This window comes from Macaca nemestrina, chromosome 14, assembly GCF_043159975.1.
Source record: "Macaca nemestrina isolate mMacNem1 chromosome 14, mMacNem.hap1, whole genome shotgun sequence".
NCBI classification, from domain to species: Eukaryota; Metazoa; Chordata; class Mammalia; order Primates; family Cercopithecidae; genus Macaca; species Macaca nemestrina.
Genome location: NC_092138.1, coordinates 21,716,892 through 21,738,550, shown reverse-complemented (window position 1 = coordinate 21,738,550; position 21,659 = coordinate 21,716,892). Strand labels below are relative to the sequence as shown.

Genomic DNA, 21,659 nt, shown 5'->3' with positions numbered 1-21,659 from the left:
TTGTGATACACGTTCAGTTATTCTGGAAGACTTTATAACGTTTCCTTAGAATCTGGACTTGTTGACAGTATTCTACAGTGTTATCAAGAGATGGAATAAGCACAGTAAGCCACTCGTAACTTTTTAAAATTTATAAGTATTAATTTTTAAGCTGGGTCTTCAACTTTTAAGGTAGCATTCCTCTCCAAGTGACTACACTTCCTCAATGTCCTTTGAACCATTATAGCATAGGATGAGAAAGGAACTAAAGGGGGAATGGAACATTTTTGATCACAGGAGAAAAATGATCTGGAAATCATAACAACAGATGAAGATGCCAGAAAGAAGAGCTTGTAGGATGAGGTGGAAAACAAAATACTGGCCTCTGAAGGCTCTGTTAAAAGCGACTTTTTGTAAGAATTTTGTATATCATGCCTGTCATAAACATTCAGCTTCATTGTGCAATGAAGACAGATGACAAGAATTTGCTGCTCCAACAACCAAAAAAAAAAATAAAAGCTCTGTGTCCTTGGAACCTGGTTTCTTCAGTTCCAAACATGCAGTGAAAACTTGTGCCTGTAAGAGCTGGGGGCAGTTGTTTATGTAACTACTTGAACATCTACATAAATATGAGCATGGGAGAAGCTTCCTCTATTCTCATCAGCTGTTCTAACGTGAAGAGGCATGCAGACTTGAGAGACGTGCACAGTTTAGCTGTCTTACACTGACTCTCTTACATAAGCTTCAAGGTCATGAAGTTTTCACCATTTTGTTTCCAAATAGTAGGAGGAAAAAACAAGTTTTACGAGTACCTTATCAGGGTGGGGAAAGGGCTGGGGAAGGTTTTAGGTTAGCAGAAAACTTTTGTAGATCAGACAAGGATGGGAGTTGTGAGGAAGAGATTAAAGGCAGAGGAACTGGTGGAGAAATATCCTGAGGAAAGAAGATTATAACAGTAGATGGGGAATTGACAATAGCCAGGAAGAGAGGCAGACCTTTCTTGGAGACAGAAGATAAGTAAAAAGCCAAGGAGGAAACAGAGATGACTTTTGACATTGAGAAAAAAAAAAAGCCAAGGGAACTCAGACATCTTATTGCAAATGAGGAGGTGATGTCTCCTTTTGCAGAAGAATGGGTGGAACTTGGGTTTTGGGGTGGCTTGGCCTACCCCAAGTGGGGGACGCAAGGTGGAGATTGGAAGAAGTGATGTCTCCTTTTGCAGAAGAATGGGTGGAACTTGGGCTTTGGGATGGCTTGGCCTACCCCAAGTGGGGGAGGCAAGGTGGAGTTTGGAAGAGATGAATGAAGGGATAATCACGAAGTGATAGGGAGTCACCTGGGATGATGCAGACTCATAGTGGGACATAAGAACCTGTGCTTGGAGGATGTATTTAAAATCTTGGAGATGGGGTAATCTTTTGTGGTCATTATATCTAAGGCAGCACATTGTGAGTGCCAACAGAGGCCACTATAGTTGAGTAGATTGAGGACATGCAAAGCCAGGGTATTAAAGCCACCTACTGGTTTATGGAAGCCAATGAGAAGGCAAACAAGAGATACAGGAGAGAAATTCAAAATTTTCACTGTTATATCTTAATAACCCTCAACTAACCTAACGATGCCTCATCTGCGTGATAAAAACTTTGGGCACAGACATGATATAACTTTCAGAACCTTCTAAGTAGCATTTGACTTAGCAGAGCAAGGTGTTTTAGTTTAAAATCCTATCCTAGCATTGGATCTGATACGTCATGGAAACGAGGGTAGATGAATATGAGGAGGTGGAAGAACCAAACCACTGTGTCCGTTCCTATAGGCACCGATGTCAAGGCAAAGTAATTGTCTTTGCCTCTGGGTCTGGCAGAGTCCTGTGTACACCTTCTGTTTTGGTTTTTAATCTGGCCTGAGGAAGTAGAAGTCCCTTGGCTAGTAATTGGGTTATAACTATCTCTTTATAAATCATTCTCATAAAATCTTTGAGAACCCACTAGCAGGGTCTTTTTAATTTGTACCTCTCTACATCTCCCTTAGTTGCTGGCATGTATGTAGTGTTAAAAAATATATCCATAAAATGAATGAACAGATAAGTTGTGCTCTCTAAGAGTCCTTATTTCTCTAGAATACAATTTTTGTGGGGTTTTAAGCTTCTATGAACCTCCTCCATTCTTGTTCCACTCAGCATATTTTTTTGAAAGATACATAGATATCATCTAACTGTAAACACAAAGTGTTTGCACTGGCCCCTGTAGGCAAGGTCTACTTCTTCCCACCAAGCCTGCCCTGGGTCCTCTGCTCTTAATTTTGCTGGTACCTGGACTGATAATCACCCTGCTCAATTGATTGTGCCTCCTACAACAATAGTGGAAGCCATAAAAGGTGAAGTGGAGGAGCCTGGATAAATATAAAGAAGGCTGCATAACTATGATGATGCCTGTAGTAAGTGACACAGTCTCAGCTTGAAATCACCACTCCTGCTAGATGGAGGTCGCAGCTTTTTGCTGTCTTGGGACTACTGGTTACCAAGAATGTAACCAGTCCAGTCAACGCCTTTGTGTGAGTTAATAAAAGGTGTCCCTCTACAGAGGCAGAGGCAGCCTACCCCAGAGTGCCTGGCATGGTGAAACAAACGGGCTGGATGTCAGCCTCCACGGGACCATTTGGGTGGGTGGGCACCTTATGCAGTGAACAACCTACATACCTGTATTCTTTGCCCCTGCTAGTTATGCACTCTTTTGGGCCTAGGTCTCCTGGGAGGTTTCCTACTCAGTCCTGAAGTAAGAATTACAGTCCCAGTCCCATTTGCATTCTAAAAATTGTATGTAAGTTTCCCAGTCCAAATTGGACCTTGGTAACAACGAGGAGATATAGAGGAACAGAGCCCGGGGTGTGCAGGTTGTGCTGTGATTACATGTTTGCATCACTTTGAACATGCACTTTTCCCTTCATTTAACAAAATGAATAGAATAACTCTACATGAAAGGTTTTTTCTGCTACATAAAGGCAAACTCTAGTTGTCTCTTCACATTCGTCTTTGGGGTTTAGTGCTAGCAAGTGTAAAATTTACATATATAAGATTTACTTACATGCTAGCTGTCCCAGTCCAATGAAGCGATGGGGCGGGGGGAGGGGAGAAAGAAGGATGAATCTCCCTCATTTCCTCACCAGTCAAGTCTGGGTTTCCAGGACTCTTTTCAATGCAACTGTGCTAAATCAGGCAATGAGTCTTGGCGTTTCGGTGAGACAACTTGATTAAACCCTGGGCGGGTCCTGCTATCTCACCCCACCAGCTGGATCTCAGATTGACAGTGTTCAGACGTGGCTTATGGGGGCTGTCAGAGTTGGAGGGGGTTGAGGTCCAGTGGAGGTTGTGTCTCTGCCAAAATCTGAAACCATATTTTCTGGGCATGACCAGTTTCTAAACCAGAAAAAGTGGCTCTGTGGATCTGACCAAAGAAGCCCGTCAATTTTTTTTTAAGACAATAGCAGGTTAGGATGAGTGCAATGAGGGTTGGATTCAGTGAGTAGAGGCCCATCTTTAAATCCATGAGATTTACTTTCCATGAGACTGGCCCCCCCTTTGCCACCTTGACTGTGGGAGTAATTTCTTAAAATGTTTCCAAGAAACTTGTGAGGCTGGATTTGCTTCTGTTGCAGGGCCCCATATGTGTTTTCCCTTGGGAAAGATAAAGTTTCCAATTAAAGGAAGAATTCCCTGGCTATTTCTTCACTATTACTCTTTCCGAGTGAGATGTAGCTTACAATTGCCCAATGTCAGCCAAGACTCAGCACCCATTCTTGACCAGTAACCACGATTCCCGCACCTCTACCCCATGGGGTGGTAAGACAAGATCTGGGTGAGTCCTGCTCATTGCTTGACTTGAACCAAAACTATAGGGCCCTCTGTGGACCAGGAGACCTCAGCTTTTAATGGGAAAGTCAGTAGGAGTTCAGTAAAGGGGTCTGGTGGGAAGCCCCGCTTGGCCTTCCCTACTTATAAAATCTGTAACACATGTTGACTAGATTCAGAAATATGTCATTGCCTCATAACTTTTTGAGGTTCCAACTTCTGGGGCCCCCAGGAGAGGAACCGTTGTTATGATAAGATCAGGATTTGGGACTAGCAGCTGAAGCCATTCAAGGCCTCTCCTCTCTGTGTTGTCTGCATTGCTTTCAGGCAGCCACAGAGATCTGGCTGCTCTCAGACTGACAGCCCAGGCAGCCTTGCCATGTAGAAATGAAGTAAACAACTAGATTTTGTTCCCCAGGAGAATACGTTGATGACCATGGCCACTGCCAGACCTGTGAGGCCTCATGTGCCAAGTGCCGGGGACCAACCCAGGAAGACTGCACTACCTGCCCCATGCCAAGGTAAGTGGCTTCTCAGGATCTCCCGGTGGTGTGAGCTCATGGATTGCAGGGTGGAGAGAGGAGGTGCTTACCACCTTAGCGGCACCCCATGGGTCTGCAGTGAGAAAGAACCAAACTCCTTCCCACTCCACAGATATTCTCCTTGGTCTGGGCACAGCCCAGCTCTGTAGTATCCTCTCCCCATGACGCCCAGTCCCCATCACAGGGACCAGTTCCCTGGACATGGAACAGATTTCCTCACCAATGAATAGGGTGCCTTTGATGCCACTTTTGATGCCTGAAATCTCATCCTTTTGTGCACACCCATTCCTCAATCATCATTTCCATCTGCTGGTCAAGTGTCTACTTATTTCTAGAGTCAGTTCAAAAGTGAACTGTTCTTTTTTTTTTTTTTTTTTTCCCTGAGATAGAGTCTTGCTCTGTCACCCAAGTTGGAATGCAGTGGCACTATCTCTGCTCACTGCAACCTCCAACTCCTGGGTTCAAGCAATTCTCCTGTCTCAGCCTCCCTAGTAGCTGGGATTAGGCACCCGCCACCACGCCTGGCTAATTTTTGTATTTTTAGTAGATACGGGTTTCACCATGTTGGCCAGGCTGGTCTTGACCTCCTGACCTCAGGTGATCCACCCGCCTCGGCCTCCCAGAGTGCTGGGATTACAAGGGGTGAACTGTTCTTAAAGGCATTTCTGACCTCTTCTCAGTAAAATTAATCTCTTCCCAGCAAAAATTAACCATTTTTATATCTCTTTGCTCTCTATAAGCTTCCATAAGAGCACCTGTAGCCTTTGAAGGTTTTCATTTACAAAGCTATTTCTTCATCAGACTGTAAGCCACTTGAGATACTCATCTTTGATCTCTAGTACCTACCACAGTTCTGGGATAATAGTAGACACTCAGTGATGTTTGCTAACTGAGTTAATGAGGTAGCAAGTATGTAAATGGAATAAGCATCTTTGCTAATACACTGGGAATTTCTAATAAAGAAAGCTGGAGGCCTGTTGTATTTTCATTCAATGCTCCTCTGAGCCTAGCACTGAATATTTGTTGGCTGCTGAGTGTTTCACTGAATGGCCTCATCACTGCCCTTCCCAATGCAAAGGAAGCAGGTCTCTTGCAGGCAAGGGTGATGAGGCTGCTCCAGTGGCAGGCACTTTGCATCTCTGGGATGGACATGCCCTCTGCTTTGCATAATGGTCATTTTGTCCTGCTTCTGCAGGACTGTATATTCTTGCAAGCAGGTGCTGTGATGTGTTTGTTCCTTTATGCCCCATAGTGATCAACACATAACAATTCAATAAATGTGTTTTATTGAACTTGATGAAGTATGTAATCAATATCATAGGTTTGGCTCTCCAAATAGCTCCCTCAGAAAGAGGAAGGAAGAAAGGAAAGAATGAATAAGAGAAGGAAAAGAGGAAAGAAGGAAGGAGAAAGGACTGAAGAAGACACAAAGGAACAGTTTCAAGAATTTTTAATGCTAACCATGAGCATATTTTTCCAAGTGTCTCTTTAAAATAACTATGCCTCTAAATATTGAATTTGCCTTAAAGAAGCCTCAGGACTTACTCTAAGATACAGATAGCATTCTCAAAATGAGGTTCTGTTTTTTTCTCCAATTCCCCACCATACCAGGAATCAAATTCCAATGCATGTGTGCATGTCTTTTGAACCCGGAGAATATTTGAACATTTGTTTAATAAGGCAGCCACCACCCTTCCTTTACAATTTTATAAACCACTGGGTTTAGCTCCTTAAAGACAATTAAAAACCTGGAGAAACCAAGCGCCCTCTTTGCCACTGTATTTAACATGCAAAGCTCTGTGATGCTGGGGTCTCACTGCCCAAACTAATTTCCCTGCCCAGCCCTGAAGGAGTTACAGAGTCAGTGAACTAATTAAAAACATTTCAAAGTTATCTCCGCTCTGACCCGTGCTCAAACATTTTATTTGATCTCTTTCTATGAATTCAGACCAAAAAATCTTCCTACTAGATTTCATTCTTTTAGAATATTAAAGCACCAAGAAAGTACACTAAGTGCCACTGTAATGACTTTAATTAGGCCAAGTCAACAATCAGCAAAGAGGACAAGCTAACCCTGACATGCCATCTCTTTCATTACAGTTCACGTCACACACACATCCTGGGGCCTTCTGGAATACTCAGCACCAATGTTAGGATCATCTCTGCCCAGCTGTTGAGCACTTGGTTCCACTGCATTCTCCCTTTCTTTCAGGCCTGTTGGGTCTGGAATGGTTCACTTCCTATGAAAAGGTCAAGAGCTGGCATGAGCTGGGGAGAGAAGCTCTTCCCCTGCAGAGATGAGCTTGCCTGGGCATCTCAGGAATCCATGAATTGGATGCCCGGTGGTCCCAGAGATGCCTTGAGTTGGCTTTAAGGAAAATTTTCATCAGCCCCATTTTCTACTTTTACAGAGCAAAATATCTATTCTCTTCTACTACGGAAAATTTGTTAGTGTCTGTTGAAAACTGTGGCCATTTGGAATGGGATTTTTCTTCAGGTTTCTTAGCAATATTTTGGGGGGAGTTTGGAGAATGTGGGGTGGGTCGTGGTGGCATAATTCAGTGCCTTCACTTAAGCATAACTGTCTTCCCTATCTTTCTATCTTTAGAAATAATCATCCTCTTACAAAAACTGGAGATGTCGCCTATGCTTTTGTTAGGGTGGACATGGAAGGAATGGTTTCAAGCATGATTATGTGATTGATATGTTCCTAAAATCAAGTCAAAAAGACAGCCCCTTCCCTATGTAAACATGGAAGGGTTCTATTTCTGCTTCTTCTCCTATTTCTGAGTGGTTTTTAGTGGTTCCCGTTAATCAAGATCACTTCTCCCAAAACAAATGATTTCCCCCCAAGCCAATCTGTCATCTCATCTTATGAAACATGGGTCCCCAAACTCCAGGCCATGAACTGGTATTGGTTCATGGCCTATTAGGAGCTGGGCTGCACAGCAGCAGGTGAGCAGCAGGTGAGCAAGTGAAGCCTTGTCTGTATTTATAGCCACTCCCCATTGCTCACATTACCACCTGAGCTCAACCTCCTGTCACATCAGCAGCAGCATTAGATTCTCACAGGAGTGTGAACCATATTGTTCACTCATTATGAGACTCTAATGCCTGATGATCTGTCACTGCCTCCCATCATTCCCTAGATGAGACCATCTAGTTGCAGGAAAACAAGCTCAGGGCTCCCACTGATTCTACATTATGGTGAGTTGCATAATTATTTCATTATATATCACAATGTAATAATAATAGAAATGAAGGGCACAATAAATATAATGCACTTGAATCATCGCAAAACCATCCTCTACATCCCCATTTGTAGAAAAATTGCCTTCCATGAAACTGGTCTGTACTAGATTGTTCTCATGCTGCTATGAAGAAATACCTGAGACTGGGTAATTTATAAAGAAAAGAGGTTTAATTGGCTCATAGTTCTGCATGGCTGGGAAGGTCTCAGAAATCTTACAATCATGACAGAAGGTGAAGGGGAAGAAAGGCTCCTTCTTCACAGGGTGGCAGGAAGGAGAAGTGCTGAGCAAAGGGGAAAAATCCCCTTATAAAACCATGAGATCTCGTGAGAACTCACTCACTATCACGAGAACAGCATGAGGATAACCACCCCCATGATTCAGTTACATCCCACTGGGTCCCTCCCATGACTTGAGATTGTGAGAACTACAATTCAAGATGAGATTTTGGGTGGGGACACAGCCAAACCAAATCACAGTCTCTACTGCCAAAAAGGCTGGGGACCACTGCTATAAGAGATAAAATGATGATGTACTTCATATCCCTTTCTCAATTGATTTTAGCAAGAAAATAAACCCCCAGAATAAACCTGCCCCATTCTCCTTTTCAGCAGAACATCGAATAGCTTTCTAGCTTAAAATCCTCAGAAAGCTCTTCCACAGTTTTTCTTACAGAAAGATTATAGTTTTCTTTGTTTGTTCATATTAAATTAGCCACATCCAGACTATTCCTTGAAAAGTCTTCTAGCTCAGTAACTGGTGCCAGGCTGGGGCTGGGATATTCCCCCTTTGGCATTTGCGCCATCCGCTAAAAATCTGGGCTGGGAGCACAGGCATCTCATTCTACGCCATGGTGCAGGGGATCTGTTTTGACATGGACGGCCAGATGCGTGTGAGTGTCTGTTTAGGACTGGGACTCACGCTTTGCAGAGGGCCAGAAGGATTGTTCATTCAGTGGTGCTGGGGATGGTTAACAGAACATGAGGGCCTGGGAATCCAAGACAGAGGTGGACGTATGTCTCAGGTTGTTGCCTTGAATCCCATTCTGCCTCCAAACAGATGCAAATGACACAGACTTTCAGTGTGTGGGAATGAATGAGATAGAAGACTGCAGTGACATACTATTCAAGATGCCTTGCCCCACCCAACTTTCCTCTAAACCTGGGATTGAAATGGCCCACCCCTCAGTTCAGGGTTGGTTCTAGCTCTGGAAACAGTGAACATTAAACAAGCCAGTGCCAATACAGGAACAAGTTGCTTGAGGCCTACAGCTGACCTTTCATGTGGTGCAGCTTCAGTGGAGAGGAGTAGTAGAGAGAAAAGGACAACTTTCCCTGTCTTCACAGGCCCACTCAGATGTCCCAGGCCTGGATGGCAGCATTATGCTCATGGGAGCACGTGTATGCCGTGTGCTCAGTGAACCTCACAATTGATACAATAACTGTTATTCTAAGGGAGTGTAAGAGATGCCAATTTGATGTCACCTGTATTACACAAGAATCATTTAGTGAATTCCACAGTAATCCAGACTGTCACTGAGCAGCGGCTCTCGAAGACTGCTCACCAGACCAGCAGCACTGGCACCATCTGGAATGTCAGAAATGCAAATTCTCAGCTGCCTCCCTTTAAGACCCACTAAATTAGGAACTCTGGGTGTGCAGCCCCCAGCTCATTTCATCTATTCATATTACCTATCTGACTCTTGCATTTGATAAACATTTTGTATTTTTCTGAACAGAACACTTGGATACAATTTACTTAATCACATTTGCTCTTATGATTAGTTTGCAAAGAATAATGAAGCAAAACTACAAAAATATTAACAATGACATTAGGATATATATTGTATATGTGTAAAACCAAAGTTTTAGAAGCCCATATACTAACTCATCAGTAATGCCCTTTGTAGGTGTTCACAGAAAGTGTTCATGGTCAGAAAATAGAGACTCCAGTGCTCCATATCTCAGGAAATGCTTGCAAAACAAGATACTCAAAATCAGACTTCATTGATTACTTGCAACATACTCAGGCCGGGCTTCTAAGTAGCACCCGAGCTACAAAGCAGTGTTTTGTTCTACTAGTCAAGAGCCCTTGGAGCTGACATTTCCCTTGCAAAGCATAAGCATGCTGATAGATAAAGGAAGAATATTTTCTCCAAGGCCTCTCTCAGAGGCCCACTGAGTGTATGGAAAGTTTAGAAACCTCCATCTGACTGTTGGCTGGGTTTGGTTGGGGCCTATAATATGGATTTAATCCCTGTGGGCACCAGTTAGCTTGTTTGGAACCAGATTCGGGATTGTTTTCCCAGCCAGTTTCTGGCACGCTGGCTGTTAGGTCCAAATCTTGGGCCAAGGATGGGTACATGACTAATATTTTACATGTTCTAAGATGATCACTCCCAGTCATCCCCCTTGTTTCTGGAACAATGAAGTCAAATCTGTACAGCAAACATGAAAACCACATGTTCTGATACTTAGGGCCACTCTGGAAAGTCACCCTGGTGAATTCTAAAAGTCTGCTTTTCCTCTAGGATTCTTGATGATGGCCGCTGTGTTTCCAACTGTCCCTCACAGAAATTTGAATTTGAGAACCAATGCCATCCATGCCACCACACCTGCCAGAGATGCCAAGGAAGCGGCCCTACCCACTGCACCTCCTGTGAAGCAGGTGAGAGGACGGCTGCTCCTCCGTCTTCCTCAACCCAAACCTGTTCCTCTCCTGATGGCCATCATTTGGTTTGACCCAAAAGCCTTGTGTCTGGGGTTGAGGGTTAAGATCAGACAGCTGTTCACTGGAGCGCCTGGACAACCTTGAACTTTCTGCTTGTTGTCAGGACACAAAAAGCTTGTTCACCTTATTTGGGTGTAGACTCGGTGCCCTTGAAAAGATGAGAAAGCAGCTAAGAGATGACTTTCCAGAGAAAGACAGACAAGCATGAGGTCAGACATGAGATAAGACAGTGAAGCTAAGATTTGTGGAAGTACAAGTGAAAAGCTAGGGAATTAAGACAGACACGTTCTGTCTTTAAGGAAAGTATTGTATTAGGGGCTGTGTGTGAGTCTTCGTGGAGCTGAGGTATGCCACTTAGAAGTTGCCAGAGCTCAGCAGAGCAAGGTCATCATTTCAAATGATTACAAATGTGACCTTTGAGTCCCAGATTTACCTGCACTAAAAGTTTCCTGCTGCCATTGGATTCTATTTCATGCTCTCAAGGGTTCTCTGCATTCTGACCCTTGACTCCTTTCCAGCCTCAACTCATATGCCTGTCCCCTACTGACCTCATGTGGGCCAGATTCATATTTTATTTTTTTGTATATACTACTTTTTAAATTTGAGCCAAATTTAAAAACTGGGACATTGCAGATAAAAACTTGAGGGTTTAATGTCTATTGAAAATTCAAAAGATCCACCACCAGACCTGCATTTCCCAAATCATTACCTGGAGTCCAAAAGAGGCTGCTCTCCATCTCTCCCCAGTCCCCACCATTCCCAGTTGTCTCACTGATCCTGAGGCTGTCAGTTACCAGCATCATCATCCTTAGATCGTTTTTCTGGTGGAAAAGAATTATTGATCTTTCGTCTTCCTTGCAGTAAACCAAGAAAAATGAAGAACACATTAGGAGTACCAGGCATTTGCAGGAGATCAGGAGATAACACATTTCTGTGTATAAATTAAAATTATTGCTTTGTGTTTCATGTGTCAAAATAAGACAAATGTCTGTCATATTTTACCTCTAGACTGCCTTATTCTGTTTCCTTCCTCATCTACAAGATGATGATAATGCTTACTTCTTTAAGAGTTTTTATGAAAATTAAATGACATGAAATGAGATAAAACAGTAAAGCATTTAGAACAGGGCTAGCCACATGGTGAGCACTTAGAATATTAACTATTATTATTTTTATTATCATTACTGTTATTGTTTGTAGCTGCTTACTCTTTTGGGCATTTGAGTTTCTCTTGCTCTTAAGACTTTATTTGAGATGTTTCCACTTGTTGTCTGGCTGATGTCTTCCTATTCCATGTTAGTTTCAACATCGTTTCCTCAGTGAGGGCTGCCCTAACCTCCTTGCCTGGATTAGGCCTTCACAGGAGCAACCTGGGAACGCTGCACTTCCCCCTTCACGAGCCTCAACACATTTGATGTCTATTTGGTCCATACGTTTGTATGCCCCATAAGAGCATGGCATGGTTTCTCACTCGTTTCTGCTGTATTTTGAGCACCATCACAGTGTCTGGTATATGGAAGGTTCACAATAAGTAACTGAATGAACGAATGAATGAATGGTTCAATGGAAGGAATGTTAAGACCAGCAGTCAGAAAATGTGGGTTCAAGTCCCGGCTTTGTTACTGACGAGAAGGTACTAAACCAGTGACTTTACCTCTTTATGCCTCTTCTTATTTGTAACAAAAAAAAAAAAGAAGAAGAAGAGAAAGGATAAGATGGCATCCAAAATCACGTTCACATCTCCATATATAGGACAAAATTAGAAAGAAGTTTAGATACCAAACAAATGTCTAGTCTTCTAAGCATCCTACAGTTACTTGGACCAACCTACCTACAAATGAGCTGACATTTCTTCTGTTTCTTTTTGGGTTTTTTTTTTTTTCTGTTTGAAATTGTGCTTAATCCATTATCTTAAGCATTTATTGCAGCCCTTCTATTTACAAGTTACTGTATATTGAATGCCAGAGAAAATGAGATAAATGATAGCAGATACTCACCTTCAAGGAGTTACAGTCTAACAAGGAGGTTTGTCCTCATATATTACAAAACAAGAAAATAGTAGATGAAGACCAAATGCATGGTAGAAATCCTACGCCAGATCAGAGAAGCAGCATCGCTTCCAGCTGTGATGAGCAGAGAAGGCTTCCTCGAGGTAGGGCTTATTGTTTAGCAAGCCCTGAAGTAGTTCTGCCTACTTAAGAGTGTGATGTTCTTAAGAACATTAGTGAAGCAAATGTAGCAGAGACCTTGATGGGACAGTGCTGAAGAAGAAGGATGATTTAATTGAAGAAGTTCCATATCCATAAATGGAAGCTTTAATAAAAGGCTAAAAATCATCCAACCAGGGGGTCCCATCAATCTTCATAAGCCCCTCCCACCAATTTGTAGAGATTGTATCCCTTGTTTAATTGTGACTTCACTAAGGTTTAGGTATGATGCCTTTTGGAAGTGTACATCTCCAGCTATATTGCTGAGGATTCACTCCAATTCTCTTCCAGATTTATTCACTACCAAAGTGGACCCAAAGCTGAGTTCCATCAATCACACAACAGCTACAGTAAGCAAAATGTGGTAGTCAACTTCATCAAGTTTATTTTCAGGATCCCTGCACCTTTCTTTTATCCTTTCCAGCAGTCCTTTTCACCTCATGCCTTCAACCCTCACCCTTCCTTTTCTCCTACAGACATCCAATATCTTCATGCTGGTCTACCTTCTCACCTAACAGAATCAGCTGCCAAGAAATGCTCTGGTAAAAGTGAATCACTCTCCAGAATAAACAAAAGCCAATCCAAACTCTTGTCCCCTATTATCCCATTTGAACTCTTGTCCCAGGAAAATTTTCGGTGCCTAACAAAAGTATCAGCCCTTCTACCACTGGAAATAGCTTCGTCTACATACTATTGTAATAATTTAAACTTGAAGACCCTGGGCGAGTAGTCAAAAATTTATGCATGGTATTTAAATTATTATCCATAACTAATTGAGCAGGGCTACTCAAAATCTGACCAAATCTTGACATAGTCCTGGACCAAACCTGTGGGAAAAGCTGGTCATGACCAAGGCATCTAAGTGACCTCCCTTTGCAGGTCTATGTATTTTAAACACTGAGACCCCCTCAAATCTCTGTTCTTTAAACCCAAATTATAACACCTGAAGAGGCCCCTCAATAAAGCCATGTCCAAACAATAAAAACGGGATTGAAGAACACTTCCTTCTAAATCTGGGCCCATTGTTGCTAATTTTCAAGATTGATGATCCAGTTGGATATAGGGGAAAAATTGAGTATTGCCAAATATGAATTAACTCCATTCAGTCATTCCACAAATACATATTTAGAGCCTTAGAGTCCCCCTAAGCATCTGGGTCCTGAGTTAATGTCATGTGAAGGCGTAGGGGATGCAAAAGAGGTAGATTTCCTCACTGCTTTCCCTCAAATCTTCCTACCTACCCCAGAGAAATTGGGGAACTCTGAAAAAAAGATTTTTTTCCTGAATGAGTCATGGTGGATGGAAATGGCATTGGTTATGGTTTCATAAAGTGACTGAGAACATAACTTGGAAGGATGACCTTCTTGTGGTCTCTAGAGATTCCAGGTTCCACCAGATCAGAGTTTTGTGCTCCACAATGTTGATCGATAGCTATAGAGTCACCAAATGCACATTAGTCCTTCCAAACCCTCTTCTTTCCTTAGAGGATAATCTCTTCTATGTCTAATTTAGAAACAGCAGAATATTTTCTTCCACCACCTCTGTGGAAGCCGTTTTTATTTTCTTGGTCCTATGGGAACCGGTAGCCTTCAGGTATAAAATCATAATCAGCCAAAAAGGTAGCTTGAGAGCCCATAATCCAAAAGCATGTTTTAAAAATTGCATTTCAGGCCAGGCATGGTGGCTCACAACCAGAACTTTGGGAGGCCAAGCCAGGCAGATCACTTGAGCGCAAGAGTTCAAGACCTGCCTGGGCAACATGATGAAACCCTCTCTCTACAGAACATACAAAAAAAAAAAAAAAAAAAACAGTTGGGCATGCTGGCATGCACCTGTAGTTCTAGCTACTTGAAAGACTGAGGTGGGAGGATCACTTGGGCCCAGGAGGAGGAGGTTGCAGTAAGCTGAGATCATGCCACTGCACTCCAGCCTGGGCAACAGAGTGAGACCCTGTCTCAAAAAAAAAAAAAAAAACGTATTTCAACTATGGCTTTGCATAAATAAGAAATATTATGATAAATGATGTGAAAGTACCATGCTCACAGGTAAAAAATAGTCACATGTTGGCAATTTCATGTGAGTCAATTTAACATTAGAATGACTTTCAGTTTCCACACTTGCAACATGGGTTTAGTGTTATCTTTATCCACAAATTCAGCAGCCTTGCATCTTGAAGGTCAATGATTTTGGATATCCATGTGGTAGATCACATGATGAATGAACCCTAGACCCTGGTTATTCTGAGTAACACAGATCGGCTGCTCTTCAGAGGCAGGGACATATGGGAAATCTGATTCAGAGAAGATGGATACCCCGAGCACACTCAGCACAAAAACTCCAAGAGCGTGGGAGTAGGAAACCTCTAGATGCATCAGTATTCACCTTATTGTTGTTTTTGTACTTGTAACAGATTAGAATCCTTTGTAATTAATTGTGATGCTTTGTAACTGGTTAGACTTCTCCATTCCCACCAGGAACAAATTCCCATGGTCTGTTATGCTGTGGGCACTGCCAGTTCTTTCCTTATAGAATCCAATGTTGACAGAAGTCAGGAACATTCAGGAATGCATGTAAAAGAGTCAAAGAAGTGTGCTTGGCCTAGTGCTTCAATAAGCCTGTCATTATGGGCATTGGCAGCTCTGCGGAAATTCAGACCTTAGATGATTAATGCAAGCATGTGATCGATACCAATTCAAAATCATTTTAAAAGACTGCACTTTCCTAAAACATGTCGATCATTAAGCATGTGTTTATTCTCATGGGATCTCTATAGCCCCCCCCCCCAAGTCTGAGAGATTTCACAGATACCAAAGGAGCCCTTGGGAAAGTTAAACACATTTTGAATTGTAGTTATTCACAGAGCATGGTTTTGCAATGATATCCCAGATAGTAGTCGCTATTCACTGAAATATATAAAATATTGGAAAATAATTCCCTGCAAGGAAAACTTTTCAACTACAAGGATGTAGTTATCGCACTTTTCATTAAATCCATCTTTATACCCCTCAGCCCCTAGGAACGAAAGCACTCAGTTGCATCTTTTTTAAATATAATATCTTACATTATAATAGCTTCATGGCTAACTCGGTACATTATCCCTCTTCTCGTTGCCCCTGTAACTGATCAGACAACTATGGCCGAGAGTACTTCCTATACCAGGGAGAGTGTCGAGAGAGCTGCCCAGAGGGCCACTATGCCACTGAAGGGAATACCTGCCTGCCCTGCCCAGACAACTGTGAGCTTTGCCACAACATGCACATCTGCACAAGATGCACAAGGGGCTACTTCATAGCGCCCACCAACCACACGTGCCAGAAGTTGGAGTGTGGACAAGGTAAGCCTGCTCCTGGGCCCTTGCCCAGCACCAGAACACGGGAGGAGGGTCTGCGCCCTGGATGTCCTGGAGACTTGAATTGCCTTCCTGGCTTGCGTGTCGGCACTTGGGATGATTTTGGGTGACTCCATACCCAAGTGGGGAGAGAGGTTACTTTCTCTCTCTCTATTCACACACCCCTTCTCTGGGTTTCCCCAGACATAATCCAAGATCGTAGGAATGCACCTAAGTGTATAGAAAATTGGCCAGGTGCAGTGGCTCGTGCTTTAATCCCAGCACTTTGGGAGGCCAAGGCAGGTGGATCACTTGGGGCCAGGAGTTCGAGACCAGCCTGGGGAACATGGTGAAACTCTGTCTCTACTAAACATACAAAAATTAGCCGGGCGTGGTGTTGCATGCCTATAATCCCAGCTTCACAGGAGGTTGAGGCAGGCGAATGGCTTGAACCCAGAAGGCAGAGCTTGCAGTGATCCGAGATCGTGCCACTGCACTCCAACCTGGGAGACAGAGCAAGACTCCATCTCAAAAACAAAGAAAAAAGAAAAGAAAATGATCTTGGCAGGTGGGGGGATTGTGGACAGGATATAGGGGAGAGAAAATAAGATTAGAATCCAAAAGTCTGGGTCAATAGTTTTCTCCTTCCCAATTACTAGACACGAGACCCTGGGCAAAACTCACCTAACTTGCCCATGCCTTGTTGTCTTCATCTGTCAAAGGAAGAGCAGAGCATCAAGACAGAGTGGCTTTGAGAAGCCAGTGAGGATCAGCCTAAAACTACTTGAAAATATTAAAATGGTCTGTGAATCGTATGTGTTATTGTTATTGCCCAATTTCTTATCTTTTATGGGAAGAAGGAAATTAAAAAACAACACTTATAGTTTCGGTTCTCTTCTATGTAAGAATGCCACGGACTGTTATTGCTCTGCTCTGTATGAGAATTATGCCTGGTCTGGTGCTGAAGAGAGCTCCAAGACATTTTTAGAATAATTAAGACACTCAATTCTGTCTCTCCTTAATGTTTATGAGTGTAGTAAAAGGTTTTAAACTTTTTAAAAAGTGTTTAGTAGGACAGATAAAAAGAGGAAGGGAACGTGTTCATTTACATACCCAATTCCATTTTCCCAGAAGCAAAACTGGTTTCTTTAATAAATAAAATCACCAAGCTTGACTTCAAAAGTAGCTGCATGGCATATGGTCCAACCTGGTTCTCTTTGTACCCAATCAAGCTGATTTAATCTATTCAATTAATAGAAGGAGATTAAAAAGTAGAAACCACATATATCCTCAAGGATGGTTTTGGGCTTCATAATTGCTCTATGATTTACTTTAAAAGAAGCTACACAAGAACATATTTTTATAGCAATTCACGTGTCTCCACTCAATGGAAATGAGTTGTGTTTTTCACTTCTCTTTCTGTGTAGGTGAAGTCCAAGACCCAGACTATGAAGAATGTGTCCCTTGTGAAGAAGGATGTCTGGGATGCAGCTTGGGTATGTCCTCTTCCTTTGTCACCTAAAGAGTTGAAACAGCTGAGTCCTTTTCCACACATCTCCATCTTGTCATTGCCCCAGCAGGCATTCTTGTCATTGCTGTCAGCATCAGTGTCACCATCAATGTCTTAAGTAGGCTCTCTTCAACACAGACAGGATCACTGTGAGGAAATACTTGCTTTTGAAGCAATGAATGGGTTTCTTGTCTTTATGAAACTCAAGTTTAGAAAAGGAGACCATGGCACCTTTTCCTCTGGTTGTCAATAAATTGGTGGGGCTTACTGACCAGCAACCGCATTTCAGGTGCCTGAGACTCAGCCTCTCCTTAGCTTCTCAAGGTGACACATTTGGAAGATTAACAGTGAATAAACTTAAGCAAAGAAATGCCTAATTCCTCTAACTCACTTGGTATGTAAAAAAGTTTGTGGGTAGAGGGATGGGGGTTTTCCTTTATAAAAATGACTCTGTTGGGCCAGGCATGGTGGCTCATGCCTATAATCCCAGCACTTTGGGAGGCCAAGGTGGGTGGATCACCTGAGGTCAGGAGTTCGAGACCAGCCTGTCCAACATGGTGAAACCCCATCTCTACTAAAAATACAAAAATTAGCTGGGTGTGGTGGCAGGTGCCTGTAATCCCAGCTATTCGGGAGGCTGAGTCAGTAGAATTGCTTGAACCTGGGTGGCGAAGGTTGCAGTGAGCTGAGATCATGCCATTGCACTCCAGCCTGGGCAACAGCACCAGACTCCATCTCAAAACAGTAAAAATAAAAATACAAATGACTCTGTTGCTTGGAGCCTAAGACAACCCTTAGAGAATAAAGCATCGTGGTGACAGCGGAGTTGAATTCCCCATCATACAATGCAAAGCACTTGTCTCTCTCATGTATAACTCTTAAATTCAAGTCAGTGGCTCCTTCTTTCTCCCCTTCTCACATGCCTGCAGGAGGCGATGGAGACAGTTCATAACACATGGCACCACTGCATTGGCTATAAGATGAAAAATAGGGAGGTTACCGAATTCCAGGATTGTTTCTTAATGTACGTTTAGGCAACATATAGAAAATAATTAGCATGTGTGATCTTTGAAAGGAAACTCATCTGAAAAGTTCATGGAATAATTTCTCTTCATGGAGCCCTAGGATTGGTTGACTAATGCTTCTAAAACTTCAGTGTGGCACAAATCACCTGGGGAGTTTGTTGAAATGTAGATTCTGATTCACTGGTCTAAAGTGGGCCTGAGAATTTGTGTTTCTGACAAGCCGCCCAGTAAGGCCAATGCTGTTCTATAGAATACTCATGAAGTTTCTAGCGGTAAGATTGTGCCAGAATAAAGTAGACTTTTTGTTTGCCTTACCCAATGGATTTTCTTAATTTTTTCTCACTAATATATAATAGTGTTACATATTTATGGGATACATGTGATATACTTTGATATTTGCATAGGATGTGTGATGCATAGGATAACTGGTATATCTATCACCTCACACATTTATCCTTTCTTGGTGCTGTGAATATTCTAAATCTTCTCTTTGTGCTAATTTGAAATTAATACTTAAATATTATACATGAATTATATAATTTATATTGTAGCTATCACCACCACTCTTTGCCTTAAATGGAAAAGATACATTTTCTATAATATCTGTAACTAGAAAATACAGTTTCTGGAAGCTTAAATATCATTCTCCCATTATCTTCCACTATCATATGATGCTTATATTACTGGATAATAAAATGTCATAAAAAGTTAACAAACACTTAAGAAGAAGGTAAAATTTAGAGTCAGATATTTAAGGGTAAAATGCTAATTACCTGGGAAGCAAAAAATAAACTTAGGCATAAATAAGAGTACTGAAGTAAAAAACTATCAGCAAATTCTAGCGTCTGTCTCATGTGAAGTGACAGAAGGTGAGTTTGCCCAGAGCAATGATGAATGTTTTGACTATCTTCATTTCACTGTTTGCCCATTTCAGATGTATTTTTCCCATTAAATTTCACACCCCAGCTAATTTCTGTGGTCTTCTCTGGCATCTTTGCTGTTGTGTGTTGTGTGTCCATACTAGCATCTTTGTGCATCTTGGAGAGGGGTTGTGTATAATCTAAAACCTGAGGTTTGGTCTCTCTTGGCTCTGCTCAGTGATGACAGTGGGGCAAGTCTACCCAGCAAGATACATGTAGAGGAAAGAAGATGTTCCTTCCATAGCTTCAAGACACCTTGAGAGGAATGTATGAATGTGTGTGAACTCCTTCAGGATCAGTGAGGATCTTAGCATGGAGGTGGGAACAGTGACAAGAAAACCACGGTCACTAGGGGTCTGTATTGGCCTCATCCTCCATTGAGTTGACCCAGCTAAACATGACACCATGGGGAAGCCACTGGAAATGGACTCCATGGCAGATACTGACCCTCTGGGGGCTCAAAATCCGAAAGACTCAACTTGCAAAAAGAGACACATTAGAAAGTTTGATTTACTTTACAAAGTGCTATTAAGTTCTTCAGTCCATTCATTACTTAAGAAACTTTGTCTACTGTGTGCTGAGTGCTCGCCTTGGTGGTGAGAATTTCGCAGGTGATATGGCTGTAATCGTGCCATAAGGGATAGCAGGATCTGTCCCAAGTGACACACCTGGAGTGAAATCTCTTAGAAGACAACCTGCCAGAGAAGATACAGGTATAAAGTGCAGTGACACCACCAGAAAGGGTGGCGAGAGCATTCTAAATACCTCTAATTTCTCATTTTAAATTCTAAAATGTCCCTTAATTTATAATATCTCTATGTATTGGGCCTCGTTTATTCTTGGATTGACTTGGCTGAACCAACTTGTCACCTTATTTCTGAACCCTTTTTTGATCTCTCCAATAGAGTAAATTCTCCCTTTTCTAGTTTCCCTTTATTTTTAGGCCAGTGAGAATATGATTTAGAGGTGACTAGTATAATATTTGCTATGTATACCCCTTTCTGCCTGGACACTAAACTACCTGAGAACAAGCTCTTTGACTTATATACTCTGAACTAGCAGAGTGCACAGGACATAATAAATGCGCAATTAATGCATGAATGTTTGTTGAATTGAATTTGAGAATTGCCCGAATTCAAAGCAGAGATGAATGACTTAGGATACCCAGGGTCTTAGATTTGCTGTTTTCTCTAATCAAACTCTGTTTATGAACCAAGAAGAAGAAAAAATAAACCATACAATACAAAAATAAATTATTTTGGCCAGGTTCAATGGCTCACACCTATAATTCTAGCACTCTGGAAGGCCAAGGTGGGCAGATCACTTGAGCCCAGGAGTTTGAGACCAGTCTGGGAAACATGGTGAAACCCTGTCTCTACAACAAAATACAGAAAACTAGCCAAATGTGGTGGTATGCATCTGTGGTCCCAGCTACTCAGGAGGCTGAGGTGGGAGGATCACCTGAGCCTGGGAGGTCAAGGCTGCAGTGAGCCATATTCATGCCACTGCACTCCAGCCTGGGCCACAGAGCAAGACCCTTTCTCTAAATAAACAAATTAATTAAATTAAAAAATGATTTTTCATGAACTATTAGAACTGCAAGGAAGCTTTGATCAGACCATGGTTTATTAAGTTTTATAATTTTAAAGAGATAAATACAAACTTGAAAAATCTGAATACGTTTCTATAGATTTCCCCAAGATCCTTCCTGTGAGAACGGACATCATCCTTTGGAGAGAACTTAACTTTATTCCATTTTAATAATGTAGATTCATCTCGAGGCCAAGTCTAGACCATCTCTAGGGGAGTCAGAGAAAAGTGAAATCAGTCATTGTGAGACATTTTATCTACATTATGTAATAATTAGCTATATAAAATAATTAGTAATAAAAATCCTGGGTTTTTTGGTTGTTGTTTTGGTTTTTTTTTTTTAGTTTTGTATTCCTTTCCAGCTATTTAGTGAACATTAATATCTATCTTTTATACCTAATAAGAAAAAATCCTCAAATTCCATATTAACTGGAATCTCATCTGTTACCTGGGTGGAGCTAGCTATCTGTCATTCCAAGAAAATATTACCAAAAAGGGGGCAGAAAACTAAACTCATGACCAAAAATCATTGTTTCATCTGGAGGAAAGTGTTGAATTAGATACTTTGAGATGAAATTATGAGATTCGATTTCTCTTCTTTATCAACTTGTAAACAAATAGATAACATTTTATATAATACCATTTTGTTCCAAGAATATTTGCTGTCAATTCTTTCTCTTTCTAACCAGTATCTTGAATGGAAATTTTAACTACTAAGATAAATCTGAGA

At 41.9% G+C, this 21,659-nt stretch overlaps 1 protein-coding gene across 2 annotated transcripts in view; it reads left to right on the top strand.

Annotated features, from left to right (window-relative positions):
* Positions 1–21,659, top strand: part of LOC105498700 (proprotein convertase subtilisin/kexin type 5) — a 469,848-nt gene that overhangs the window by 340,074 nt on the left and 108,115 nt on the right. For both annotated transcript variants that reach the window (XM_071077655.1, XM_011770951.2), the window contains 4 exons: positions 4,245–4,347; positions 10,150–10,286; positions 15,684–15,890; positions 17,312–17,380. In XM_071077655.1, coding sequence (XP_070933756.1) covers positions 4,245–4,347; positions 10,150–10,286; positions 15,684–15,890; positions 17,312–17,380 — 516 coding nt within the window. The remainder of the gene's footprint in view (positions 1–4,244; positions 4,348–10,149; positions 10,287–15,683; positions 15,891–17,311; positions 17,381–21,659) is intronic.